This window comes from Macaca thibetana, chromosome 1 (genome assembly GCF_024542745.1).
Source record: "Macaca thibetana thibetana isolate TM-01 chromosome 1, ASM2454274v1, whole genome shotgun sequence".
In the NCBI taxonomy this organism is placed as follows: Eukaryota; Metazoa; Chordata; class Mammalia; order Primates; family Cercopithecidae; genus Macaca; species Macaca thibetana.
In genome coordinates, this window is record NC_065578.1 from 59,058,814 (window position 1) to 59,079,682 (window position 20,869).

Genomic DNA, 20,869 nt, shown 5'->3' on the forward strand with positions numbered 1-20,869 from the left:
ACAAATGTTATGTGCCAGAGACCAGTCTCCATGCTTTTTCTACCACTTAGGGAAAAACTCACAGAGGTCCATGAAGAATTACAGAAGAAACAAGAGCTCATTGAAGATCTTCAGCCAGATATAAATCAAAATGGTAGGTATCTGTGAAAACTTGGATCAGACAATAGTTTATCCAAGGACTTACTCTTTTTTACTGAAGGATGCAAGGTCTATGTGTAAATTTTTGCACAATGTGTAGATACATATATTGTAAATAGGGACTATGATAATTTTTAGTGCTGAAGTCAATAAATGATATATTATTAAAACAAAAAATAATAAAATGAATTGATGGATATATGGGAGTATCAAACATTAAAAAATAAAATTAATCTGTGGAAATGTGGATAAAAACGATTTCAAATCAGATTGATATGACCTTTAAAACATTGTGTAGAAATTCTTTGTTTTTCCTGTGATTGTGCTTACTGTAAGGTATATTTGCTACTTATACTTGATAGAAAGGAGAAAAACAGCTAAATAAAGCAGATTGTAGATTTTTTTTTAAGGGTCAAATAATAAATGATTGAGGATGTGTTGGTTGTATTTCAAAACTTTTAGATAAGAATTCACTACAAAGAATAAATAACAGGCTTTTCTTTTAAGTTCTCTTATCTGTCTTTAGAAAATAAATATAAATATAATTTTATGTGAGGATGAAGTATTTTAATAGGTAGTAATTATTAATAACTGATTATGTTTCATTTTATTTTTACTAATAGTACAAAAGATCAATGAACTTGAAACTGCTCTTCAGAAGAAAGATGAAGATATGAAAGCAATGGAGGAAAGATATAAAATGTACTTGGAGAAAGCCAGAAATGTGAGTGACTTATCTTTCAGAGTTCAAGACTTTGTGGCCTGTGTTTTAGCAAGGCCCATTTCACCGGATTTTTCTGCCATTCTTGTATCTGTATCTAATCACTTCTCTCTTAACTGTATTACCTTACCTGTCAGGTTTCTGTGGTATTTCCCGATCAGTTCTCATACTCTTAGTCTCACTCATCAGTGTCAGATAAAATAAACCATAGCTAATAGGAACTGTTTAGACATAGACTGTAGTGATGTCAGAGAGAGTGATGGCTATAAAGTATGGAATCTTTAGTTCTTGGCAAAATAAGCCTAGAATTCTTTTTTTTTTTTTAATTGTACTTTAAGTTCTAGGGTACATGTGCACAACGTGCAGGTTTATTACATATGTATACATGTGCCATGTTGGTGTGCTGCACCCATTAACTCATCATTTACATTAGGTATATCTCCTAATGCTATCCCTCCCCCACTCCCCACAATAGGACCCAGTGTGTGATGATCCCCTTCCTGTGTCCAAGTGATCTCATTGTTCAGTTCCCACCTATGAGTGAGAACATGCGGTATTTGGTTTTCTGTTCTTGCGATAGTTTGCTGAGAATGATGGTTTCCAGCTGCATCCATGTCCCTACAAAGGACACGAACTCATCCTTTTTTATGGCTGCATAGTATTCCATGGTGTATATGTGCCACATTTTCCTAATCCAGTCTGTCACAGATGGACATTTGGGTTGATTCCAAGTCTTTGCTATTGTGAATAGTGCCACAATAAACATCCGTGTGCATGTGTCTTTATAGCAGCATGATTTATAATCCTTTGGGTATATATCCAGTAATGGGAAGGCTAGGTCAAATGGTATTTCTAGTTCTAGATCCTTGAGGAATTGCCACACTGTTTTCCACAATGGTTGAACTAGTTTACAGTCCCACCAACAGTGTAAAAGTGTTCTTATTTCTCTACATCTTCTCCAGCACCTGTTGTTTCCTGATTTTTTAATGATCACCATTCTAACTGGTGTGAGATGGTATCTCATTGTGGTTTTGATTTGCATTTCTCTGATGGTGAGTGATGATGAGCATTTTTTCCTGTGTCTGTTGGCTGTATGAATGTCTTGTTTTGAGAAGTGTCTGTTCATATCCTTTGCCCACTTTTTGATGGGGTTGTTTGTTTTTTTTCTTGTAAAGTTGTTTGAGTTCTTTGTAGGTTCTGGATATTAGCCCTTTGTCAGATGAGTAGATTGCAAAAGTGTTCTCCCATTCTGTAGGTTACCTGTTCACTCTGATGGTAGTTTCTTTTGTTGTGCAGAAGCTCTTTAGTTTAATTAGATCCCATTTGTCAATTTTGGCTTTTGTTGCCATTGCTTTTGGTGTTTTAGACATGAAGTCCTTGCCCATGGTGATGTCCTGAATGGTATTGCCTAGGCCTTCTTCTAGGGTTTTTATGGTTTTAGGTCTAACATTCAAGTCTCTAATCCATCTTGAATTAATTTTTGTATAAGGTGTGAGGAAGGGATCCAGTTTCAGCTTTTTCTACTTATGGCTAGCCAGTTTTCCCAGCACCATTTATTAAATAGGGAATCCTTTCCCCATTTCTTGTTTTTGTCAGGTTTGTCAAAGATCAGATGGCTGTAGATGTGTGGTATTATTTCTGAGGGCTCTGTTCTGTTCCATTGATCTATATCTCTGTTTTGGTACCAGTACCACGCTTTTTTGGTTACTGTAGCCTTGTAGTATAGTTTGAAGTCAGGTAGTGTGATGCCTCCAGCTTTGTTCTTTTGGCTTAGGATTGTCTTGGCAATGTGGGCTCTTTTTTGGTTCCATATGAACTTTAAAGCAGTTTTTTCCAATTCTGTGAAGAAAGTCATTGGTAGCTTAATGGGAATGGCATTGAATCTATAAATTACCTTGGGCAGTATGGCCATTTTCACGATATTGATTCTTCCTATCCATGAGCATGGTATGTTCTTCCATTTATTTGTGTCCTCTTTTATTTCACTGAGCAGTGGTTTGTAGTTCTCCTTGAAGAGGTCCTTTACATCCATTGTAAGTTGGATTCCTAGGTATTTTATTCTCTTTGAAGCTATTGTGAATGGGAGTTCATTCATGATTTGGCTCTCTGTTTGTCTGTTACTGGTGTATAAGAATGCTTATAATTTTTGCACATTGATTTTGTATCCTGGGACTTTGCTGAATTTGCTTATCAGTTTAAGGAGATTTTGGGCTGAGACGATGGGGTTTTCTAAATATACAATCATGTCATCTGCAAACAGGGACAATTTGACTTCTTCTTTTCCTAACTGAATACCCTTTCTTTCTTTCTCTTGCCTGATTGCCCTAGCCAGAACTTGCAACACTGTGTTGAATAGGAGTGGTGAGAGAGGGCATCCCTGTCTTGTGCCAGTTTTCAAAGGGAATGCTTCCAGTTTTTGCCCATTCAGTATGATATTGGCTGTGGGTTTGTCATAAATAGCTCTTATTATTTTGAGATACATTCCATCAATACCGAATTTATTGGGAGTTTTTAGCATGAAGGGCTGTTGAATTTTGTCAAAGGCCTTTTCTGCATCTATTGAGATAATCATGTGGTTTTTGTTTTTGGTTCTGTTTATGTGCTGGATTTTGTTTATTGATTTGCATATGTTGAACCAGCCTTGCATCCCAGGGATGAAGCCCACTTGATCATGGTGGATAAGCTTTTTGATGTGCTGCTGGATTCGGTTTGCCAGTATTTTATTGAGGATTTTTGCATCGATGTTCATCAGGGATATTGGTCTAAAATTCTTTTTTTGTTGTATCCCTGTCAGGCTTTGGTATCAGGATGATCTTGGCCTCGTAAAATGAGTTAGGGAGGATTCCCTCTTTTTCTATTGATTGGAATAGCTTCAGAAGGAATGGTACCAACTCCTCCTTGTACCTCTGGTAGAATTCGGCTGTGAATCCGTCTGGTCCTGGACTTTTTTTGGTTGGTAGGCTATTAATTATTGCCTCAATTTCAGAACCTGCTATTGGTCTATTCCAGGATTCAACTTCTTCCTGGTTTAGTCTTGGGAGAGTGTGTGTGTCCGGGAAATTATCCATTTCTTCTAGGTTTTCTAGTTTATTTGCATAGAGATGTTTATAGTATTCTCGATGGTAGTTTGTATTTCTGTGGGATTGGTGGTGATATCCCCTTTATCATTTTATATTGCGTCTATTTGATTCTTCTCTCTTCTTTATTAGTGTTGCTAGTGATCTATCAATTTTGTTGATCTTTTCAAAAAAACAGCTCCTGGAATCATTGATTTTTTGAGGGTTTTCTGTGTCTCTGTCTCCTTCAGTTCTGCTCTGATCTTAGTTATTTCTTGCCTTCTGCTAGCTTTTGAATGTGTTTGCTCTTGTTTCTCTAGTTCTTTTAATTGTGATGTTAGGGTGTCAATTTTAGATCTTTCCTGCTTTCTCTTGTGGGCATTTAGTGCTATAAATTTCCCACTACACACTGCTTTAAATGTGTCCCAGAGATTCTGGTATGTTGTATCTTTGTTCTCATTGGTTTCAAAGAACATCTTTATTTCTGCCTTCATTTTGTTATGTACCCAGTAGTCATTCAGGAGCAGGTTGTTCAGTTTGCATGTAGTTGAGCAGTTTTGATTGGGTTTCTTAGTCCTGAGTTCTAGTTTGATTGCACTGTGGTCTGAGAGACAGTTTGTTATAATTTCTGTTCTTTTACATTTGCTGAGGAGTGCTTTACTTCCAACTATGTGGTCAATTTTGGAATAAGTGCGATGTGGTGCTGAGAAGAATGTATATGCTGTTGATTTGGGGTGGAGAGTTCTGTATATGTCTATTAGGTCCACTTGTTGCAGAGTTGAGTTCAATTCCTGGATAGCCTTGTTAACTTTCTGTCTCACTGATCTGTCTAATGTTGACAGTGGGGTGTTAAAGTCTCCCATTATTATTGTATGGGAGTCTAAGTCTCTTTGTAAGTCTCTAAGGACTTGCTTTATGAATCTGGGTGCTCCTGTATTGGGTGCATATATATTTAGGATAGCTAGCTCTTCCTGATGACTTGATCCCTTTACCATTATGTAATGGCCTTCTTTGTCTCTTTTGATCTTTGTTGGTTTAAAGTCTGTTTTATCAGAGACTAGGATTGCAACCCCTGCTTTATTTTTGTTTTCCATTTGCTTGGTAGATCTTCCTCCATCCCTTTATTTTGAGCCTATGTGTGTCTGCATGTGAGATGGCTCTCCTGAATACATCAAACTGATGGGTATTGACTCTATCCAATTTGCCAGTCTGTGTCTTTTAATTGGACCATTTAGTCCATTTACATTTAAGATTAATATTGTTATGTGTGAACTTGATCCTGTCATTATGATATTAGCTAGTTATTTTGCTTGCTAGTTGATGCAGTTTCTTCCTAGCATCGATGACTTTACATTTTGACATGTTTTTGCAATGGCTGGTACCTGTTGTTCCCTTCCATGTTTAGTGCTTCCTTCAGGATCTCTTGTAGGGCAGGCCTGGTGGTGACAAAATCTCTTAAGCATTTGCTTGTCTGTAAAGGATTTTATTTCTCTTTCACTTATGAAACTTAGTTTGGCTGGATATGAAATTCTGGGTTGAAAATTCTTTTCTTTAAGAATGTTGAATATTGGCCCCCACTCTCTTCTGGCTTGGAGAGTTTCTGCGGAGAGATCTGTTGTTAGTCTGATGGGCTTCCCTTTGTGGGTAACCCGACCTTTCTCTCTGGCTGCCCTTAACATTTTTTCTTTCATTTCAACTTTGTTGAATCTGACAATTATGTGTCTTGGAGTTGCTCTTCTCAAGGGGTATGTATCTTTGTGGCATTCTCTGTATTTCCTGAATTTGAATGTTGGCCTGCCTTACTAGGTTGGGGAAGTTCTCCTGGATGATATCCTGAAGAGTGTTTTCCAACTTGGTTCCATTTTCCCCGTCACTTTCAGGCACACCAATCAGATGTAGATTTGGTCTTTTTACATAATCCCATATTTCTTGGATGCGTTGTTCATTTCTTTTTACTCTTTTTGCTGTACACTTCTCTTCTTGCTTCGTTACATTCATTTGATCTTCAATCGCTGATACTCTTCCAGTTGTTTGAGTCAGTTATTGAAGCTTGTGCATTTGTCACGTAGTTCTCGTGTTATGGTTTTCATCTCTGTCAGTTCTTTTAAGGTCTTCTCTGCATTGATTATTCTAGTTATCCATTCATCCATTCTTTTTTCAAGGTTTTTAGTTTCTTTGTGCTGGTTACGTAGTTCCTCCTTTAGCTCTGGGAAGTTTGATCGACTGAAGCCTTCTTCTCTTAACTCGTCAAAGTCATTCTTTGTCCAGCTTTGTTCCGTTGCTGGCAATGAGCTGCTTTCCTTTGAAGGGGGAGATGCGCTCTGATTTTTTGAATTTCCAGCTTTTCTGCACTGCTTTTTCCCCATCTTTGTGGTTTTATCTGCCTTTGGTCTTTGATGATGGTGATGTACTGATGGGGTTTTGGTGTGGGTGTCCTTTCTGTTTGTTAGTTTTCCTTCTGTCAGTCAGGACCCTGAGCTGTAGGTCTGTTGGAGTTTTCTTGAGGTCCACTCCAGACCCTGTTTGCCTGGGTATCAGCAGTGGAGGCTGCAGAAGATAGAATATTGCTGAACAACGAGTGTTGCTATCTGATTCTTGCTCTGGAAGCTTCGTCTCAGGGGTGTACCCCGCCATGTGAGGTGTTGGTCTGCACCTAGTGGGGGATGTCTCCTAGTTAGGCGACTCGGGGGTCAGGGACCCACTTGAGCAGGCAGTCTGTCCGTTCTCAGATCTCAACCTCCGTGCTAGGAGATCTGCTTCTCTCTTCAAAGCTTTCAGACAGGGGCATTTACCTCTGCCGAGGTTTCTGCTGCTTTTTGTTTAGCTATGCCCTGTCCCCAGAGGAGGTGTCTACAGAGGCGGGCTGGCCTCCTTGAGCTGTGGTGGACTCCACCCAATTCGAGCTTCCCAGTGGCTTTGTTTACCTACTTAAGCCTCAGCAATGGTGGGTGCCCCTCCCCCAGCCTTGCTGCTGCATTGCTGCTGCCTTGCAGTTAGATCTCAGACTGCTGTGCTAGCAATGAGGGAGGCTCCGTGGGCGTGGGACCCTCTGGGCCAGGTGTGGGATATAGTCTTCTGGTGTACCATTTGCTAAGACCCTTGGTAAAGTGCAGTATTAGAGTGGGAGTTACCCGATTTTCCAGGTGTTGTGTGTCTCACTTTCCTTTGGCTAGGAAAAGGAATTCCCTTCCCCCTTGTGCTTCCCAGGTGAGGTGATGCCTTGCCCTGCTTCAGCTCTCGCTGGTCAGGCTGCACCCGCAGACCAGCGCCAACTGTCTGACATGCCCCAGTGAGATGAACCCAGTACCTCAGTTGAAAATGCAGAAATCACTCATCTTCTGTGTCGCTCACGCTGGAAGCTGGAGGCTGGAGCTGTTCCTATTCAGCCATCTTGGGCGCCGCCTTCAGCCCAGGATTCTTATTTGCTAGAATCTTTGCAGATTTTCTAAGAATACAGTTTTTCTAGAAACAGCAATATGAACATTTTATCTTTTGTAAAAATTTAGCGTTTTAAACATATTTGAAATTGTTGTATCATTTAGTTTTAGATTAGGCAGTTAAACACTTTTCAAATGTTCATCAGACTCAAGGTTTAACAAGGTAGAGGTTTACTTCATAGTCACATTGAGTCCAACCATAAATGGGGAAAGGGCACCACTTCTCCATGTAGTCATTCAGAGTCCTAAGCTGACAGAGATTCTGCCTTCTTCAGCATAGGGACCCCAGGTTCACTTGACCTTGTCCAACTAGTACAGAAGAAAGACAGCCTAGATTGCATAGGAGATATGTAATGGGCGAGGCCTGAAAAGAGCATAAATCACTTTCACTCCCACTTTGGAGTGCAGGCATGTGACCACACCACATTTATGGAACAGACTTTGCAAAAGTGAAATAATGCCTACATAATACTTAGTTGTGTGGGATATAACATAGTTTACTTGAGCATTATCCTACTATTGGAAATAATCTGTATTCACTCCCTTTTCCTTTTTTGCTCCTATAAATAAGACTATAGTCAACAGAATTATACAGAAAAACTTTCTCTTTATTTTGGTTTATTATCTTAACCTTATTTCCTAGAAATGGAAGTATTGAGTCATAGGATAAGACCATAAGATGCTTGATATGTATTTCTAAATGACATTTTAAAAGGACTATAATTAATTAAAACCATGACAATGAATACCATATTCTTGCCACCATTGAATAATATCATTTAAAAGACAATTGCTTGCTTTCATAAATGTGATTTTTTTCCCCATTACCTTATTTGGGGCAAGAGGTTTAAATACTGGTTAAGATACTGGTTAAAGTAATAACATATGTCCATTGTAGAAAATTCAGAAAATATACAAATCACAACCATTTATCACTTAGAGATAATAAACTATGATTTTCTTTTTGTAATTAAATTCATATAAATTATTCAATGTATTCTGCTTTTATGGTGTGCATTCCATGAGGGCAGCCACCATGTCTCCCATAAATTGCTGAATCCTCATCTGCCAGTATCTGCCACATAGTTGTCACTCAGTAAATGATTTTTGGATGAAAGAAGGAGCCACAATAATATTTTGGTATTTTACCATCCAGTCTTCTTTTACCTCTATAAATATAGATGAAATTGTCCTAACTCATTAAATAATTTTAAATATTTTTAATAGTTTTATAACTACATCATGCCGATGTCCCTGTATGAAATTTATGGTTTCGCTGGAAATATATTCTTGACATTTCTGAATTGGTTTTCTAACAGAATGCTATCTTCATAGTTTAGCCGAATCTCTTTACTACATTCTGGTTAAACATATCTTTTTACTCAATTTTTAGTAATAACATAAATGCGATTCAGCACCCTACCTTTTGCAAATAAAATCACTAGCATTTATTATATTGATCTTATATATTGAATTACACTTGACTAGATAATAATAGTAAAAAAGATTATTGTTAAGAATTTCTTCTGTGTGTGTTATTCTTACTTTATAAAATCAGTAAGTTTCCTTAGAGTTATTGAATTCATTTTGATTTTTTTAAAAATTCTCAAGTCAAATAAATATAGAAAGGGTTATTTCAAGACTTTAATTTCTAAAGTTTGAGTATTGAAAAGGCTAAATAACTATTTCCATGTACTGAGCTTTGGAGAAGGGAAATTTGATTTTGGAATGGGGACATTTATATTTTTCTTGTTTATTTATACTGTTTCTTGTATATAGACTGAGTTATTTTTGTTATCCCAGTTAGGATTGTAAAACAAGCTACAGTTAGCTCTTGGATGAATTTGTGGATTATTTTCCACCTTACTTACATGGTTTTTGTAAGATATGTTCTATATGTTTTAATACTTTAAAATATAAAGTGAGCATAAAATTGTTTTCTTTAAATAGGTAATAAAAACTTTAGATCCCAAGTTAAATCCAGCATCAGCTGAAATAATGCTACTAAGAAAGCAGTTGGCAGAGAAAGAGAGAAGAATTGAGATTCTGGAGGTAAAACTTTTATATTTACTCATCTCTTAATTATTTTATAGAATCCTGGTAATTAACTGTTGTCATATATTTGCCATTAATGATGACATTTTACAAGAAGTTAAAAATGTCATGTTTTAGCATCCAGGGTGTTTATTACAAAGCATCTCACTGGCCACCCAGTAGATGGTCTGTGTGTAGCTCATATACCCTGTTTATATGCAGCATTGTAGCTCTCCTTGTCAATAACGGTCATTATATGGATATCCCTGACTTTCTAATAGAGTCCTGCTATAATGTTTCTTTTTAAATTATGCAAATATGATTTCATTTGGGGGATAAAAACCTGACCTTTACTGTCTAAAAAAGATACTGTGCTGACTCAGTCAACCACATTTTTCTTACCTTCAGCCGTTTCTCACCTGAACCTAAACAAACTTATTAGTAGTGGAATTTCTGGCAGAAGGAAGTACTCACAGAATCCTAGTGAACGCCTGAACTAAAGTGGCAATCTTAGTTATTAATCATGCAAAATTATATTAGTAATGGCATGCTCTCATTAATTAGCTGAGTCTAAATTTTAAAGATATTTTAGTGTTAGTGGTTATATTATTTTTATGATACTTAGGTAAGTATGTCACTATGGAATTATGTATTCTTAGATTTATAATTGAGCACGTTCTGGTTTCCTTTGCAAAGTGTTTTACAAAACTACTATATTTAATACTGTAGTGAGATTTGATGCTATTCTTGAAGTAAATATATACTACCTTTTAATAACATATGCATAATTGCAGAGTCATGTTGAATTCTACATACTGGCCTTGAAATTCTCATAAATGGTATTCAGTTTCTTTTTTTTTTTTCTTTTGATATGGAGTCTTGCTCTGTCGCCCAGGCTGGGGTGCAGTGGCATAATCTTGGCTCACTGCAGCCTCTGCCTCCCAAGTTCAAGCAATTTTCTTGCCTCAGCCTCCCTAGTAGCTGGGATTACAGGTGCATGCCACCACGCCCAGATAATTTTTGTATTTTTAGTAGATGGGGTTTTGCCATGTTGGCCAGGCTGGTCTGGAACTCCTGACCTCAAGTGATCCACTCTCCTCAGCTTCCCAAAGTGCTGGGATTACAGACATGAGCCACCACACCCAGCTGTATTCAGTTTCTTTTTAAATCATCTAGGAATGTTATATTTCAAAGAAATGCACTCTATTTATGTACCTTTTTCTTGGTATTTGAGCAAGTAGGTATGAACTGTGGTAGAAATATTTTTATTTAAAGACTTAAAGACTTTAACATCCCCTCCTCCATACATCCATAGTACAACACCATTCTTCCTACATCCATAGTACAACACCAACTTGATATGCCCTTGCTATCAATGCTTGTCCAGGCTATGTTGTGTGTTCTCAAAAGCACTGAGTAAGGAGATCTGTCTGAAGAAATGCTATTAATTCTTCAAGTTCTAAGTCAAATATCTCTTTCTTTATTAAACTTTTCATGTATTCTTTAGGGGAAGTTTAATACTGTCTCACTCTCCACAGTGAGTCCATGTACTTTGAACTCATGAATTTATTCCACAACAGCATTGGTTTTCTTTTTGGTATATGTGTACATGTCTTGAGGGCAAAGACTGTATCTTTTATCTCTGTACCCTAACATTAAATATTACATAACTCAAAGGCCAGGGTTGCAGCATTATTAGTAACTTCTTGTCTTAAAATTGTTGCTTCTCCTCTCTGGCTCGCCATATTCTCATCTATAAAATGATGAGACTGGGATTGGATAATTGCTGAAATCTAAGTTGCTCTGTTTATGTCCCAGTGAAAGTCAGTGAAAATATACACTATTGTTGATGTTTGAAATGTACATTCCCAACAGATATAATGAGAAAATAGTCCCTGTAACTGTAAGACTCTGAGGAAAAGCTTAGGTTAAGTCACAGCACTTGGGCGTTTAATTTGTGTGTATTCATCTAGACACACACTGCAAAAAGTAAAAAGAAGAAATGTAATGTAAATAGCAGAGACTGTTCTATCTGCCATCCCTCTTGGGAATTCTGTGCCTGGACTGGGTGTGAGTCTGAAGAAGAGCATCACCTCTCTTTTGGGCTTGGTTCTTATATACTTTTTGTATCATGAACATCCTATGTATCAAGATAATAGTATTTATATAAACCAAACTATATCTGGTACTCAAGAAAAGTATGTCAGTCTCTGTGATGGCACATAAATATGGCTATGGAATCTAGTACACAGGCCACCAACAATTAAGAGAGAAAAATTTGTATTAAACTTTATAGGCAACTTAAAAAGATTTTTTCCAGGTATTTTTGACTATGTCCTCTTTCTCCTTAGTTTTGACTCCTCCACAGGTGCAGCTCTGTTTTGTTTACCTAGGCCAGTTGTTACTTTTTTCTCTAGATATGGGGGGCAGTAGCCTTAAGATCACCAGTTGTGTATATTTATGTTTAAATCACTCTCTTCTACCAGTAAATTTCTTGAAATAAAAGTTTATTAGTCACAAATCTTATTCCTTCCTAACGGTGTTGTGCATGCATTTGTGCTTGATTCAGTTTACATTTGACTACATTGTGTGTCTCACAAGTGCAATCTTTAGATTCTCTCAATAATGAGCATAGTGAAGAAATTATTCTGTCTTTAGTAATTTGGGATAATTTCTGGGATTTTAATTGTCCTCGTATCTTTTTTCAGAGTGAATGCAAAGTAGCAAAATTTCGTGATTATGAAGAAAAACTCATTGTTTCTGCCTGGTATAATAAGGTGAGCTGAAGTTCAGCAAATGATTGATGAGAACAGTGTTTAGCAAACTTTTTTGACCAAGTACAACATAAGAAAATATATTTTATTTTATACCATAAACCAAGACATAGCATGTGTATGTGTATGACTGAAACAAAAGTTACCCTGTGTATTGCACTCAGATATTTTGTCATATTCTTTTTTAACGTTGATTCTAATCCACTAAATTGATTTTGTGACTCATCAGCGTTTAGCTGATACATATGAAGCACAGTTGTAATAATTCTTAAACCTCTTTTAATTTGCCTTATTTGAGCTGAAACATTCAATTTTTGCCCATAAAAGATTTATGAAGAAATATGAAGATCTGTGTAATGCAAAATTAAATGCTTCTAGTACTCAGTATTTATTTGAACATCCTCTAAAGCCTCAGTGGGTCCTTTACTGTATTTGTTACTTTATTTTTTCTATCCAGGGGTCACTCCTCATCATTGTCTCTTTGTCCTACCAAGGAGAAAATAGCATAGTTTGAAATGTGTTTTATTTTGTCATTGGTAGTATCAGTGGGATATTTTCAAGAGTAGCATTTCATGATGTATGGGGTTCTTTTGTATTATTCTAGTCAGTCAGATACGCTATTATCTACTTTTATCTCTTCTTATTTATACAAAGCCATATCACTTATTAACTTCCCACGTGTGAATGATGTGCTCCACCAGAAAGCACTAGCTATTCTTCCTGAAACATGGCTCATGCTTTCATGACACCATGCTTTTCATCTGAGCTCTTTCCTTTCTTCTGTTGGGTAAAATGTGGCTTAAAGGGCCCTGAAGGAAATTACATGTGAGGTATTCTCAGAACTTTCTCTCATGAGTCAGTCACCCTAGTTGAGATCAGTGACTATGTATTATTTATTTGTTCTTCCATGACCTCTGAATACATACATCAGTGAAGATATTGTAGCCAAGTTGTCCATGATTGATTCATTTTTTTTTAATCTATATTTGTTGAGCATCTAATATTCATGTACTGTACTAGTTACTAGTGATGCTAAGCTCAGTAAAATTGTGTTATGTGGTCTAGTGGGAGAGTAATGACTTCCCTTATAAGAAACTCAACAGCCAATATATGATAATTTATCAGGTATCAATATCGAGATAGACTATAGTAAATTTAAACTATACTGGTGGTTCTCAAACATTAACATGCCTCAGAAGACTTGTTAAAACACAAATTGCTAGACGCACTGGCAGAACTTCTGATTCAGTAGGTCTGGATAAGGCCCCTAAATTTGTATTTTTAACAAATTCCCAGGGATGCTGATCTTGTTAATCCAGGGACCACCCTTCAAGAAACTTTGATCTAAGCTGTTCTATTGTGACATGTCTGCTCATAGGTGATAGAAGGATGGCCCAAACACAAAAATTTGTTATAATTAAGTATAATTCCAGGCCATTATTTTAAGTTACTATTTTAAATAATTTTAAATTTAGTGGATTAGAGAAACTGGATTTTGTGCCTTCTTACTAGCATTACCATTTCACAGATTAATCAGCTTCTGAGCCCTTATTTTCTATAAAAATGAGGAAAGCCTTAGCTTTATAGGTTGGTTTTAAGGATTAAATGCCTTTGTGAGAAGCACTTGGCAAACTCTGTTTAGTCATGTTAAATAAAAAATATATATATTTTTTATTTTTCAGAGTCTAGCATTCCAGAAACTGGGGATGGAATCTAGACTTGTGAGCGGCAGTGGTGCCTGCAATGACACTAATGCATGTACTCCTGCACGGTCTTTCTTAGCACAGCAACGGCACATCACCAACACCAGAAGAAATCTCTCTGTTAAAGTCCCTGCTACAACATCTGATTAAACTAAAAAAAAAAAAAAAAAAAAAAAACATAAAATAGAAGTGTCCTTAAAATATTTTGTACCTTTCAACTAAGTACCAGATTGATAAAGAAGGTTTATGATGCTGGATATCAGGTATTTTAAAATCAACATGCATCAAATTAATTTTGCCAGTTGACTTCAAAAACAAAGTATATAATTAGCCATCTCTCTGCGGGAGCACATTTGAATAATTGGGGATGTAATTATACACACATTTCAAACAAACATTTGTCCTTTGAGTGTATTATAATTTCAAATTGGCCTTGTGTATTTTAGTTAAATGTTTTCAGTTGTACTAGTAACTTAATTAATTTTCAATAGTTATTCAGTAATACTTAATCTTAAAACATTATCTAGATTTGTTTAATTTTTTTTGTTTTTTGTTGATTTATATAAAAACAGTCGAGGCAGGCACATGGAGAACTATGCAAGGGTGATTTGAGTTAGTATATACAAGGCTTTACTTCTGTCCCTTAATTCTTCCATTGAATGTGTACCTCTACCTTGTCATGTCATGGAAGATATAACATTTGGAAGATTTGACAATTAGAATGACTTTGGAATAATAAAATTGATTAATTGGAAATTTTACATATTCTGAAAATCTCATAGTTCTAATTTGTACCTATGGCAAATAAGGGCTTCTGGACATCATGTTTAAAATGTTAAGCATAAGAAATAAACTGACATTTGTAATAGGCAACTTTCTGATGGAAAGCAAGCAAAATATATATATACTTTTTGTGAAATGTCTATATACTTTTTAAGGTAATTAACAAAGATTTCAGTTACTGCTTTTAAGCATAAAATTATATTTAGCTTCTGCTGAAAAATTGTATCATGTAATAATTTTGCTTCATTGAAAAGGGATGTTGCAGTGATGAAACAAGGTGGGGTCAGTTTGATTTTGTTTACTTATTAAGGAGTTTATCTTGTGCTCAGTTTGTGGTATTCAGTTTGTTTCTGCTCAAAGCTCTTATTTTCAAAGGTGTTACTTTTGAACTTTTGGGGTCATTTTTAAAAGTTAGCACTTAAGAATTTTAGTTGTGTTAAATATGTGCTGTCCTATATCATAGCCATGAGCCATATATGACAATTTAAATTTAATTAATCATAAACTCAGTTTCTTGGTTGCACCAGCCACATTTCAGATGTTCAATAGCCACATGTGGCTAGTGGGTACCACACTGGACAGGGCAGCTATAGAATATTTCCATCATTGCAGAAAGTTCTAGTGGATAGCACCATAGTAAGTCTTTTTAAAGTAACTTGGAAATACTATTTGATATTAGATGTTAGACCACAAAAAGAAGAAAAATATTAGGACTATTTCGGATATAAAAAGGAACTGAATTGTGACATAATTAGCACCTTAAATTCCATACAGTTGAATACCTTATGCTGTGACAACCGTAGTTAATCATTTCAGTGCTGTTCAGCGTACATACCTCTCAGCAGTGTGTCTAGAGCGGGATCAGCAAACTTTCTGTGAATGGACAAAGAGCAAATATTTTAGTAAATGTCTTAGGCTTTGTGGACTACATGAGCTTTGTTGCAGGTACTCAACTCTGCCATTATAGAGTTAAAGCAGCCATATACAATATATAAACAAAATGGGCATGGTTGTGTTTCAGTAAAACTTTATTTACAAAGACAGGTGGTAGGCCAGATTTGGCTTGCATGCTGTAGAGCTGTGGTCTAAATTTTATTCATAGCCTTTCTTTGCAAATACAGTGTGAGTATTGTTCCATTTACAGTGTTATTATTTTTTAGATATCTGGTTTTTAGATTTTTGCCTGGTAACTTTTTACTGAAAATACAAGAATTTCATACTGCATTTGCATCTCCGAGATTAGGGAGCACCTGCCAGGATATTTTGTTCTATCAGGGTTACTTCTGTTGACTACCTCCTAGATTTTGATACAGTTATATTGTTGAGTTTCATTTTCATATATTATTGTAGTATCTGCTTGCCTGTGAACTTCTGGTAAAATAAAATAAGCCTTTGAAAATATTTTAGCATGGTATTTAACATTTTCTAAATATTATGGCATTTTGACATATTTTAGTCAGTGAAGACATCTGCCCCTTTGGTGTTTCTACTTGCTTATGATTGAGATTTTACAAACCCTTCAAGCTCCGTTTTAATGGAATTTATTGTAAAACATTAACTTTAATAAATTAGTGTTTTCACAGATCAGATCATTATACTTGGAATTTCTAAATCGTGCAATTTCTGGATAAGGACATAAGGCTAGATTCATTTTTCTTAATAGAGGAAAAGCAAATTTTCTGATTTATCACTTTTCTAGTTGATAAGTAGAATTTAAAATGTTTGATATGTAAGTATTTATATAAGACTAATGTAATTTAAAGTTCTGTATTATTGTGATTAATTATATAGAAATTCAGGAACTGATCAGAAGTGAGATTCTTTTCCACATCTGATTAATGTAGTGAGTTGACACCCTGTGGGTGGTAAAGCATTATAAACATTTCATCATGAACCATGATTTATACACATCTGTGTTGTAAGGGAGGCTTGAGTACATCTACCAATAAAGAGATATTCAGCATTTGTGTATTTGATAAGGAATTAAATGTCCTAGTGATTATAAAGTAAAACCACAGACCAATTTGAAAATGATCTTCAATGTTGAGCACTTGCTTTAACATTAAAATTCCTTTTCTTTTTAAGGCTAAGGGTGTGTACATATGGCATTGATGTCTATGTTGAGATTAACTTATGTATTGAAAAAAATTTGAAGTTTATTTTTTCAATGAATAAGGCTGTCAAATGATTTAGTATAGATTAATGTCTTTTTTAGAAATATTAAAGTGAGTATTCCTCATTATGTCATTTCTGATAATTAGAGTGCTAATTTGAATGTTAGATAATGTTTTCACATCTATACCTATTTCTTTCTAGGGGCACATCTGACCATGGGGCTTAGGGGTGACTTTTAGGCCACAGTAGTGTCTGTGTTAGGTTCTCTAAATGTGTATTTAATGAAAAACATTCCTATGTAAAAATGTGTGTATATGAATGTATGCATACATTCTTACTGTTCACCTGTACATTGTGAAGAAGTAGTTTGGAAATTTGTAAAGCACACACCATGAAAGAAAATAGTGTGGAGTTATTAAATGATGTAGCACAAATGTAATGTTTAGTTTATAAAAGGTCCTTTCTATTTTCTATGGCAAAGACTTTGACACTTGAAAAATAGAACCAATATTTGATTTATTTTTGTAAGTATTTAGGATATTATTTTAAATAAATGATTGTCCATTATCAATATAATAGTTGTGAAATGATTTAAGTAAATAAACTTTATTCTTCTGTGTCTGTTGATTTTGATGGGTTTTTAGTGGGCATAAATGCATGTTTATTTGCTGCATTAAATAGAGGACTGAAAATATTTAGGTTGGTAAAGAAAAAGTAATTGCATTTTTCTAATTTTGTTTTTCCTTTTTTTGGGGGGGAATGAAAAGATACATTAAATGATTTGGGAATATATCTTTTTATGTCTCCAATTTCACCTCTGGAACCTAGACATCTTGCATTAACATGGAATCAAAACATTTCTGGGGCCGGGCGTGGTGGCTACACCTGTAATTCCAGCACTTTGGGAGGCCGAGGCAGGCAGGTCACTTGAGGTCAGGAGTTCGAGACCAGCCTAGCCAACATGGCAAAACCTCATCTCTACTAAAAATACAAAAATTAGCCAGGTGCAGTGGCGCACGCCTGTAGTCCCAGCTACTTGGGAGGCTGAGGCACAAGAATCACCTGAACTTGGGAGGCAGAGGTTGCAGTGAGCTGAGATTATGCCACTGTACTCCAGCCTGGATGATAGAGTGAGACTGTTTTAAAAAAAAAAAAAACCCAAGACATTCCTGGGTAATATAATTTTAGAGACTGCTATTTATTCCTGAATATCCATTCTACCCCTCTTACTTTAGTGATAGAATCCCATATTTTAGCTTGTTACATTATTATCCAGGAAAAAAAGAGAAAACCAAAACTGTGCTTCCCAGATTCCTATATAATTAGGTGGGATACAGCTTTGTTCTAGATATCTAGCTTGAATGTACACAATTCACATTCCTCTGAAGTTCCAGGGGATATGGAACTTTCAAGCTTCTCTCATTGTCTTTGGCTTTTGACAGCTTGACTATCAAAGATGGTCAATTGTGGATCTAGGTGTGGACTTCTTCAAATTTATTCTATTTGCAGTTGAGTTTGGATCTGCAGACTAATGCTTTTCATTAAACTTGGGAAATTTTTGGCTATTATTTCTTGAAACATACTTTCTTCCCCTTTCTATCCTTTTCTCTGGTACTCTCATTATGCACCTGTTTATACTTGGTGTCCCACATGTCTCCAAGTCTCTGCCCATTTTTCTTCATTCTCTTTTGATTCTGTTCCTCAGAATAGATCATCTCATTGATTTATCTTCAAGTGTATCTCAAATGTGCTGCTGAGTTCCTCTAGTGAATTTTTTATTTCAGTTAGTGTACTTTTCAAATATAGAATTTCTAGTTAGTTTTTAAAAATTATTTCTAGCTCCTTATTGTGATATCTTGTACTTACTGTACTTTTCAAATCTAGAATTTCTAGTTAGTTGCTGTTTTTTATTTCTAACTCCTTATTGTGATATTCTATTCAGTGGAAAATCATTCTCATATTTTACTTAATTCTTTAGCTAATAATTAATTCTTCAGGCTCATTGAACATACGTAAAGCTTTTGTCTAGTAAATCCAATGCCTGGGCTTCTCTAGGGACTGTTTCCAGTAACTTCTTTTCATCCTGTCTATGAGCCATTGTTTTCTGTTTCTTCACATGATTCATAATTTTTTATTGGAAATTTGGCATTGTAAATAATATTTGGAAACTCTGGAAATCAGACCCCACCCCATGGTTTATTATTGTTCCTGTTGTTGCCTTTTGTTTAGAGACTTGAACTAATTCTGTAAAAATTCCATTCTTCATTATGTGCAGCCACTGAATTCTGTGCTTTTTAAGCAAAGTGTTCAGCTAATTTTGGCCAGAGATTTCCTTAAATGTTTTGAAATAAGTCTCTCAGCCTTTCCCAAAGGGCTCTACGTGTGTTTTGGGTTATACCTTTAACACACCAGCAGGTAGTTTACAATTCTATCGTAACCTTAGTTTCTTGCTTACACAGACCCCCACAGTCAGTCAGAGATGAGAGATTAGGGTCTTTCCAGGCCTTTGCCTGGGCAGGCATGTAGCCCTCACGTGTGCATGGTCTTCTAGATTCCTAGGCATATGTTAGAGTGTTAGAAGCCCTGGTGGGCATCTCTATTCCCAGTGTATCCTTTTAATCCTCCGTTAGCTCAACTTGTATTGCTACCTTGGCTTACTGTAATGTTGCACAATTGTCACTGATTTTTTTTTTTTTTTTTTTAACAAATGTCCTGTAGTGTGGTTCGCACAGAATGAGTGTTTAGTAAGGTAAAATAAAGACAAGTTCTGAGAATGGGGCTTTTCAAGGAACTGCCAGAGAGGTCATATAATGATAACTTTCTGGGAATGGGGACCTTTGGGGTGCTCTAAACCCATTCTGTTCCCTCCAGTGGCTGCTTGATCATTGTTATTCACAGGTACCAAAATTGTGAGACTGCTGCTTTTAAGGATACTTGAGAGCTGGGGAGAGGAGAACTGGCATACGGCAAGTTAAAACAGAGCTCCCTGTTCTTGCTGAGAGCAGCTCTTCTTTTTTTAAAACAAATGCTTAGGTTGTTGTGTGACTTCGTTTAATTTTCAGCATTCTGGAATGTTGATTTTGATTATTTTTGCTCATGTTCTCAGTGCCTTTATGGAATGGATTTTTGGAGCTCCTTAACTTACCATTTCAGAAGATCTCTCTACAAGTCAGATTTTTGAAAGTAGGAGTGACCTTAGTAACCAATATTTAAAACCCACCTTTTCCAGAATGTGAAATTAAGGAATATAGAGGTATAGGGCTTTCTGCATGGCTACAGAAAATTTATGGCTCACTGCAGCATTATGTCACTTGGCTGCTTGCTCTCCCCTACCCCTCACCCCCACTATATGTCCAACAAACATTTCCTGAGCATCTGCTAGGCATGAAACAGGTACTGAATGTGTGTGAACAAGACACAGTCATCTCTGAAAAGCTCATTTTAATTGGGAGACTATATGGAAATAGGAAATAAAATATTTTAAATTATCAGGGAATGGAGGAAGAAGCAACTAACCAAGAGTCAAGAAAAATGTCATTGGAGAGTTAATATTTAAGCTGGCCTTTATAGGATGAATAGGAGTGTGCCAGGTATAGTTAATCATTTCTTGCAGAAAAACTAGCTTCTATAAAGACATGAAGATGCTGAAGGAGCTGGCCTATTTAGGGAAGTAATAGTTCAGTACTTTGGCAGGAGAAGTACTAAGAGACGTAATTCAAAAGGTGAATAGATTTCAGATCACAAAAATTACCATATGTCTACCTAAGGAGCATGCCCTTACATATGGCTGTGCAGGCCCTACATCGGGGTGTCCAATCTTTTGACTTCCCCAGGCCTTGTTGGAAGAAGAAAAACTGTCTTTGGCCATGCATAAAATATACTAACACTAATGATAGCTGATGAGCTAAAAAAAAAAAAAAAAAAAAAAAAAAAAAGAAAAATCTCATGTTTTAAGAAAGTTTCCGAATTTATGTTGGGCCACATTCAAAGCCATCCTGGGCCGCTTGTGGACAAACTTACTCTACATGGTCCAACTCGAGGGCACCATTCACCTAAACTACAAGTGAATGGCAGCCTGGGGTTTTTACAACATAGCAGCCATGCCGAA

At 36.0% G+C, this 20,869-nt stretch overlaps 3 protein-coding genes across 6 annotated transcripts in view; 1 reads left to right on the forward strand and 2 right to left on the reverse strand.

The window, feature by feature from the left end:
- The window catches only part of HOOK1 (hook microtubule tethering protein 1), a 68,998-nt gene extending 51,618 nt beyond the window's left edge, over positions 1–17,380 (forward strand). For all 3 annotated transcript variants that reach the window (XM_050804024.1, XM_050804019.1, XM_050804036.1), the window contains 5 exons: positions 51–133; positions 762–862; positions 9,303–9,404; positions 12,095–12,163; positions 13,843–17,380. In XM_050804024.1, the coding sequence (XP_050659981.1) occupies positions 51–133; positions 762–862; positions 9,303–9,404; positions 12,095–12,163; positions 13,843–14,013 (526 nt within the window). In that variant the 3' untranslated portion in view covers positions 14,014–17,380. The remainder of the gene's footprint in view (positions 1–50; positions 134–761; positions 863–9,302; positions 9,405–12,094; positions 12,164–13,842) is intronic.
- LOC126962825 (mitochondrial import receptor subunit TOM22 homolog) overlaps positions 1–20,869 on the reverse strand; it is a 448,771-nt gene that overhangs the window by 37,239 nt on the left and 390,663 nt on the right. The window lies entirely within an intron of this gene.
- The window catches only part of LOC126962785 (cytochrome P450 2J2), a 72,287-nt gene that overhangs the window by 4,524 nt on the left and 46,894 nt on the right, over positions 1–20,869 (reverse strand). Inside the window, exons 9-10 of one of the 2 annotated variants that reach the window (XM_050804281.1) lie at positions 15,482–15,519; positions 6,283–7,377 (exon numbers count right to left, since the gene is read on the reverse strand). In XM_050804281.1, the coding sequence (XP_050660238.1) occupies positions 15,497–15,519 (23 nt within the window). In that variant the 3' untranslated portion in view covers positions 6,283–7,377; positions 15,482–15,496. Of the gene's footprint in view, positions 1–6,282; positions 7,378–15,481; positions 15,520–20,869 lie in introns of those variants that run through there. The other variant, XM_050804291.1, reaches the window with a different exon arrangement.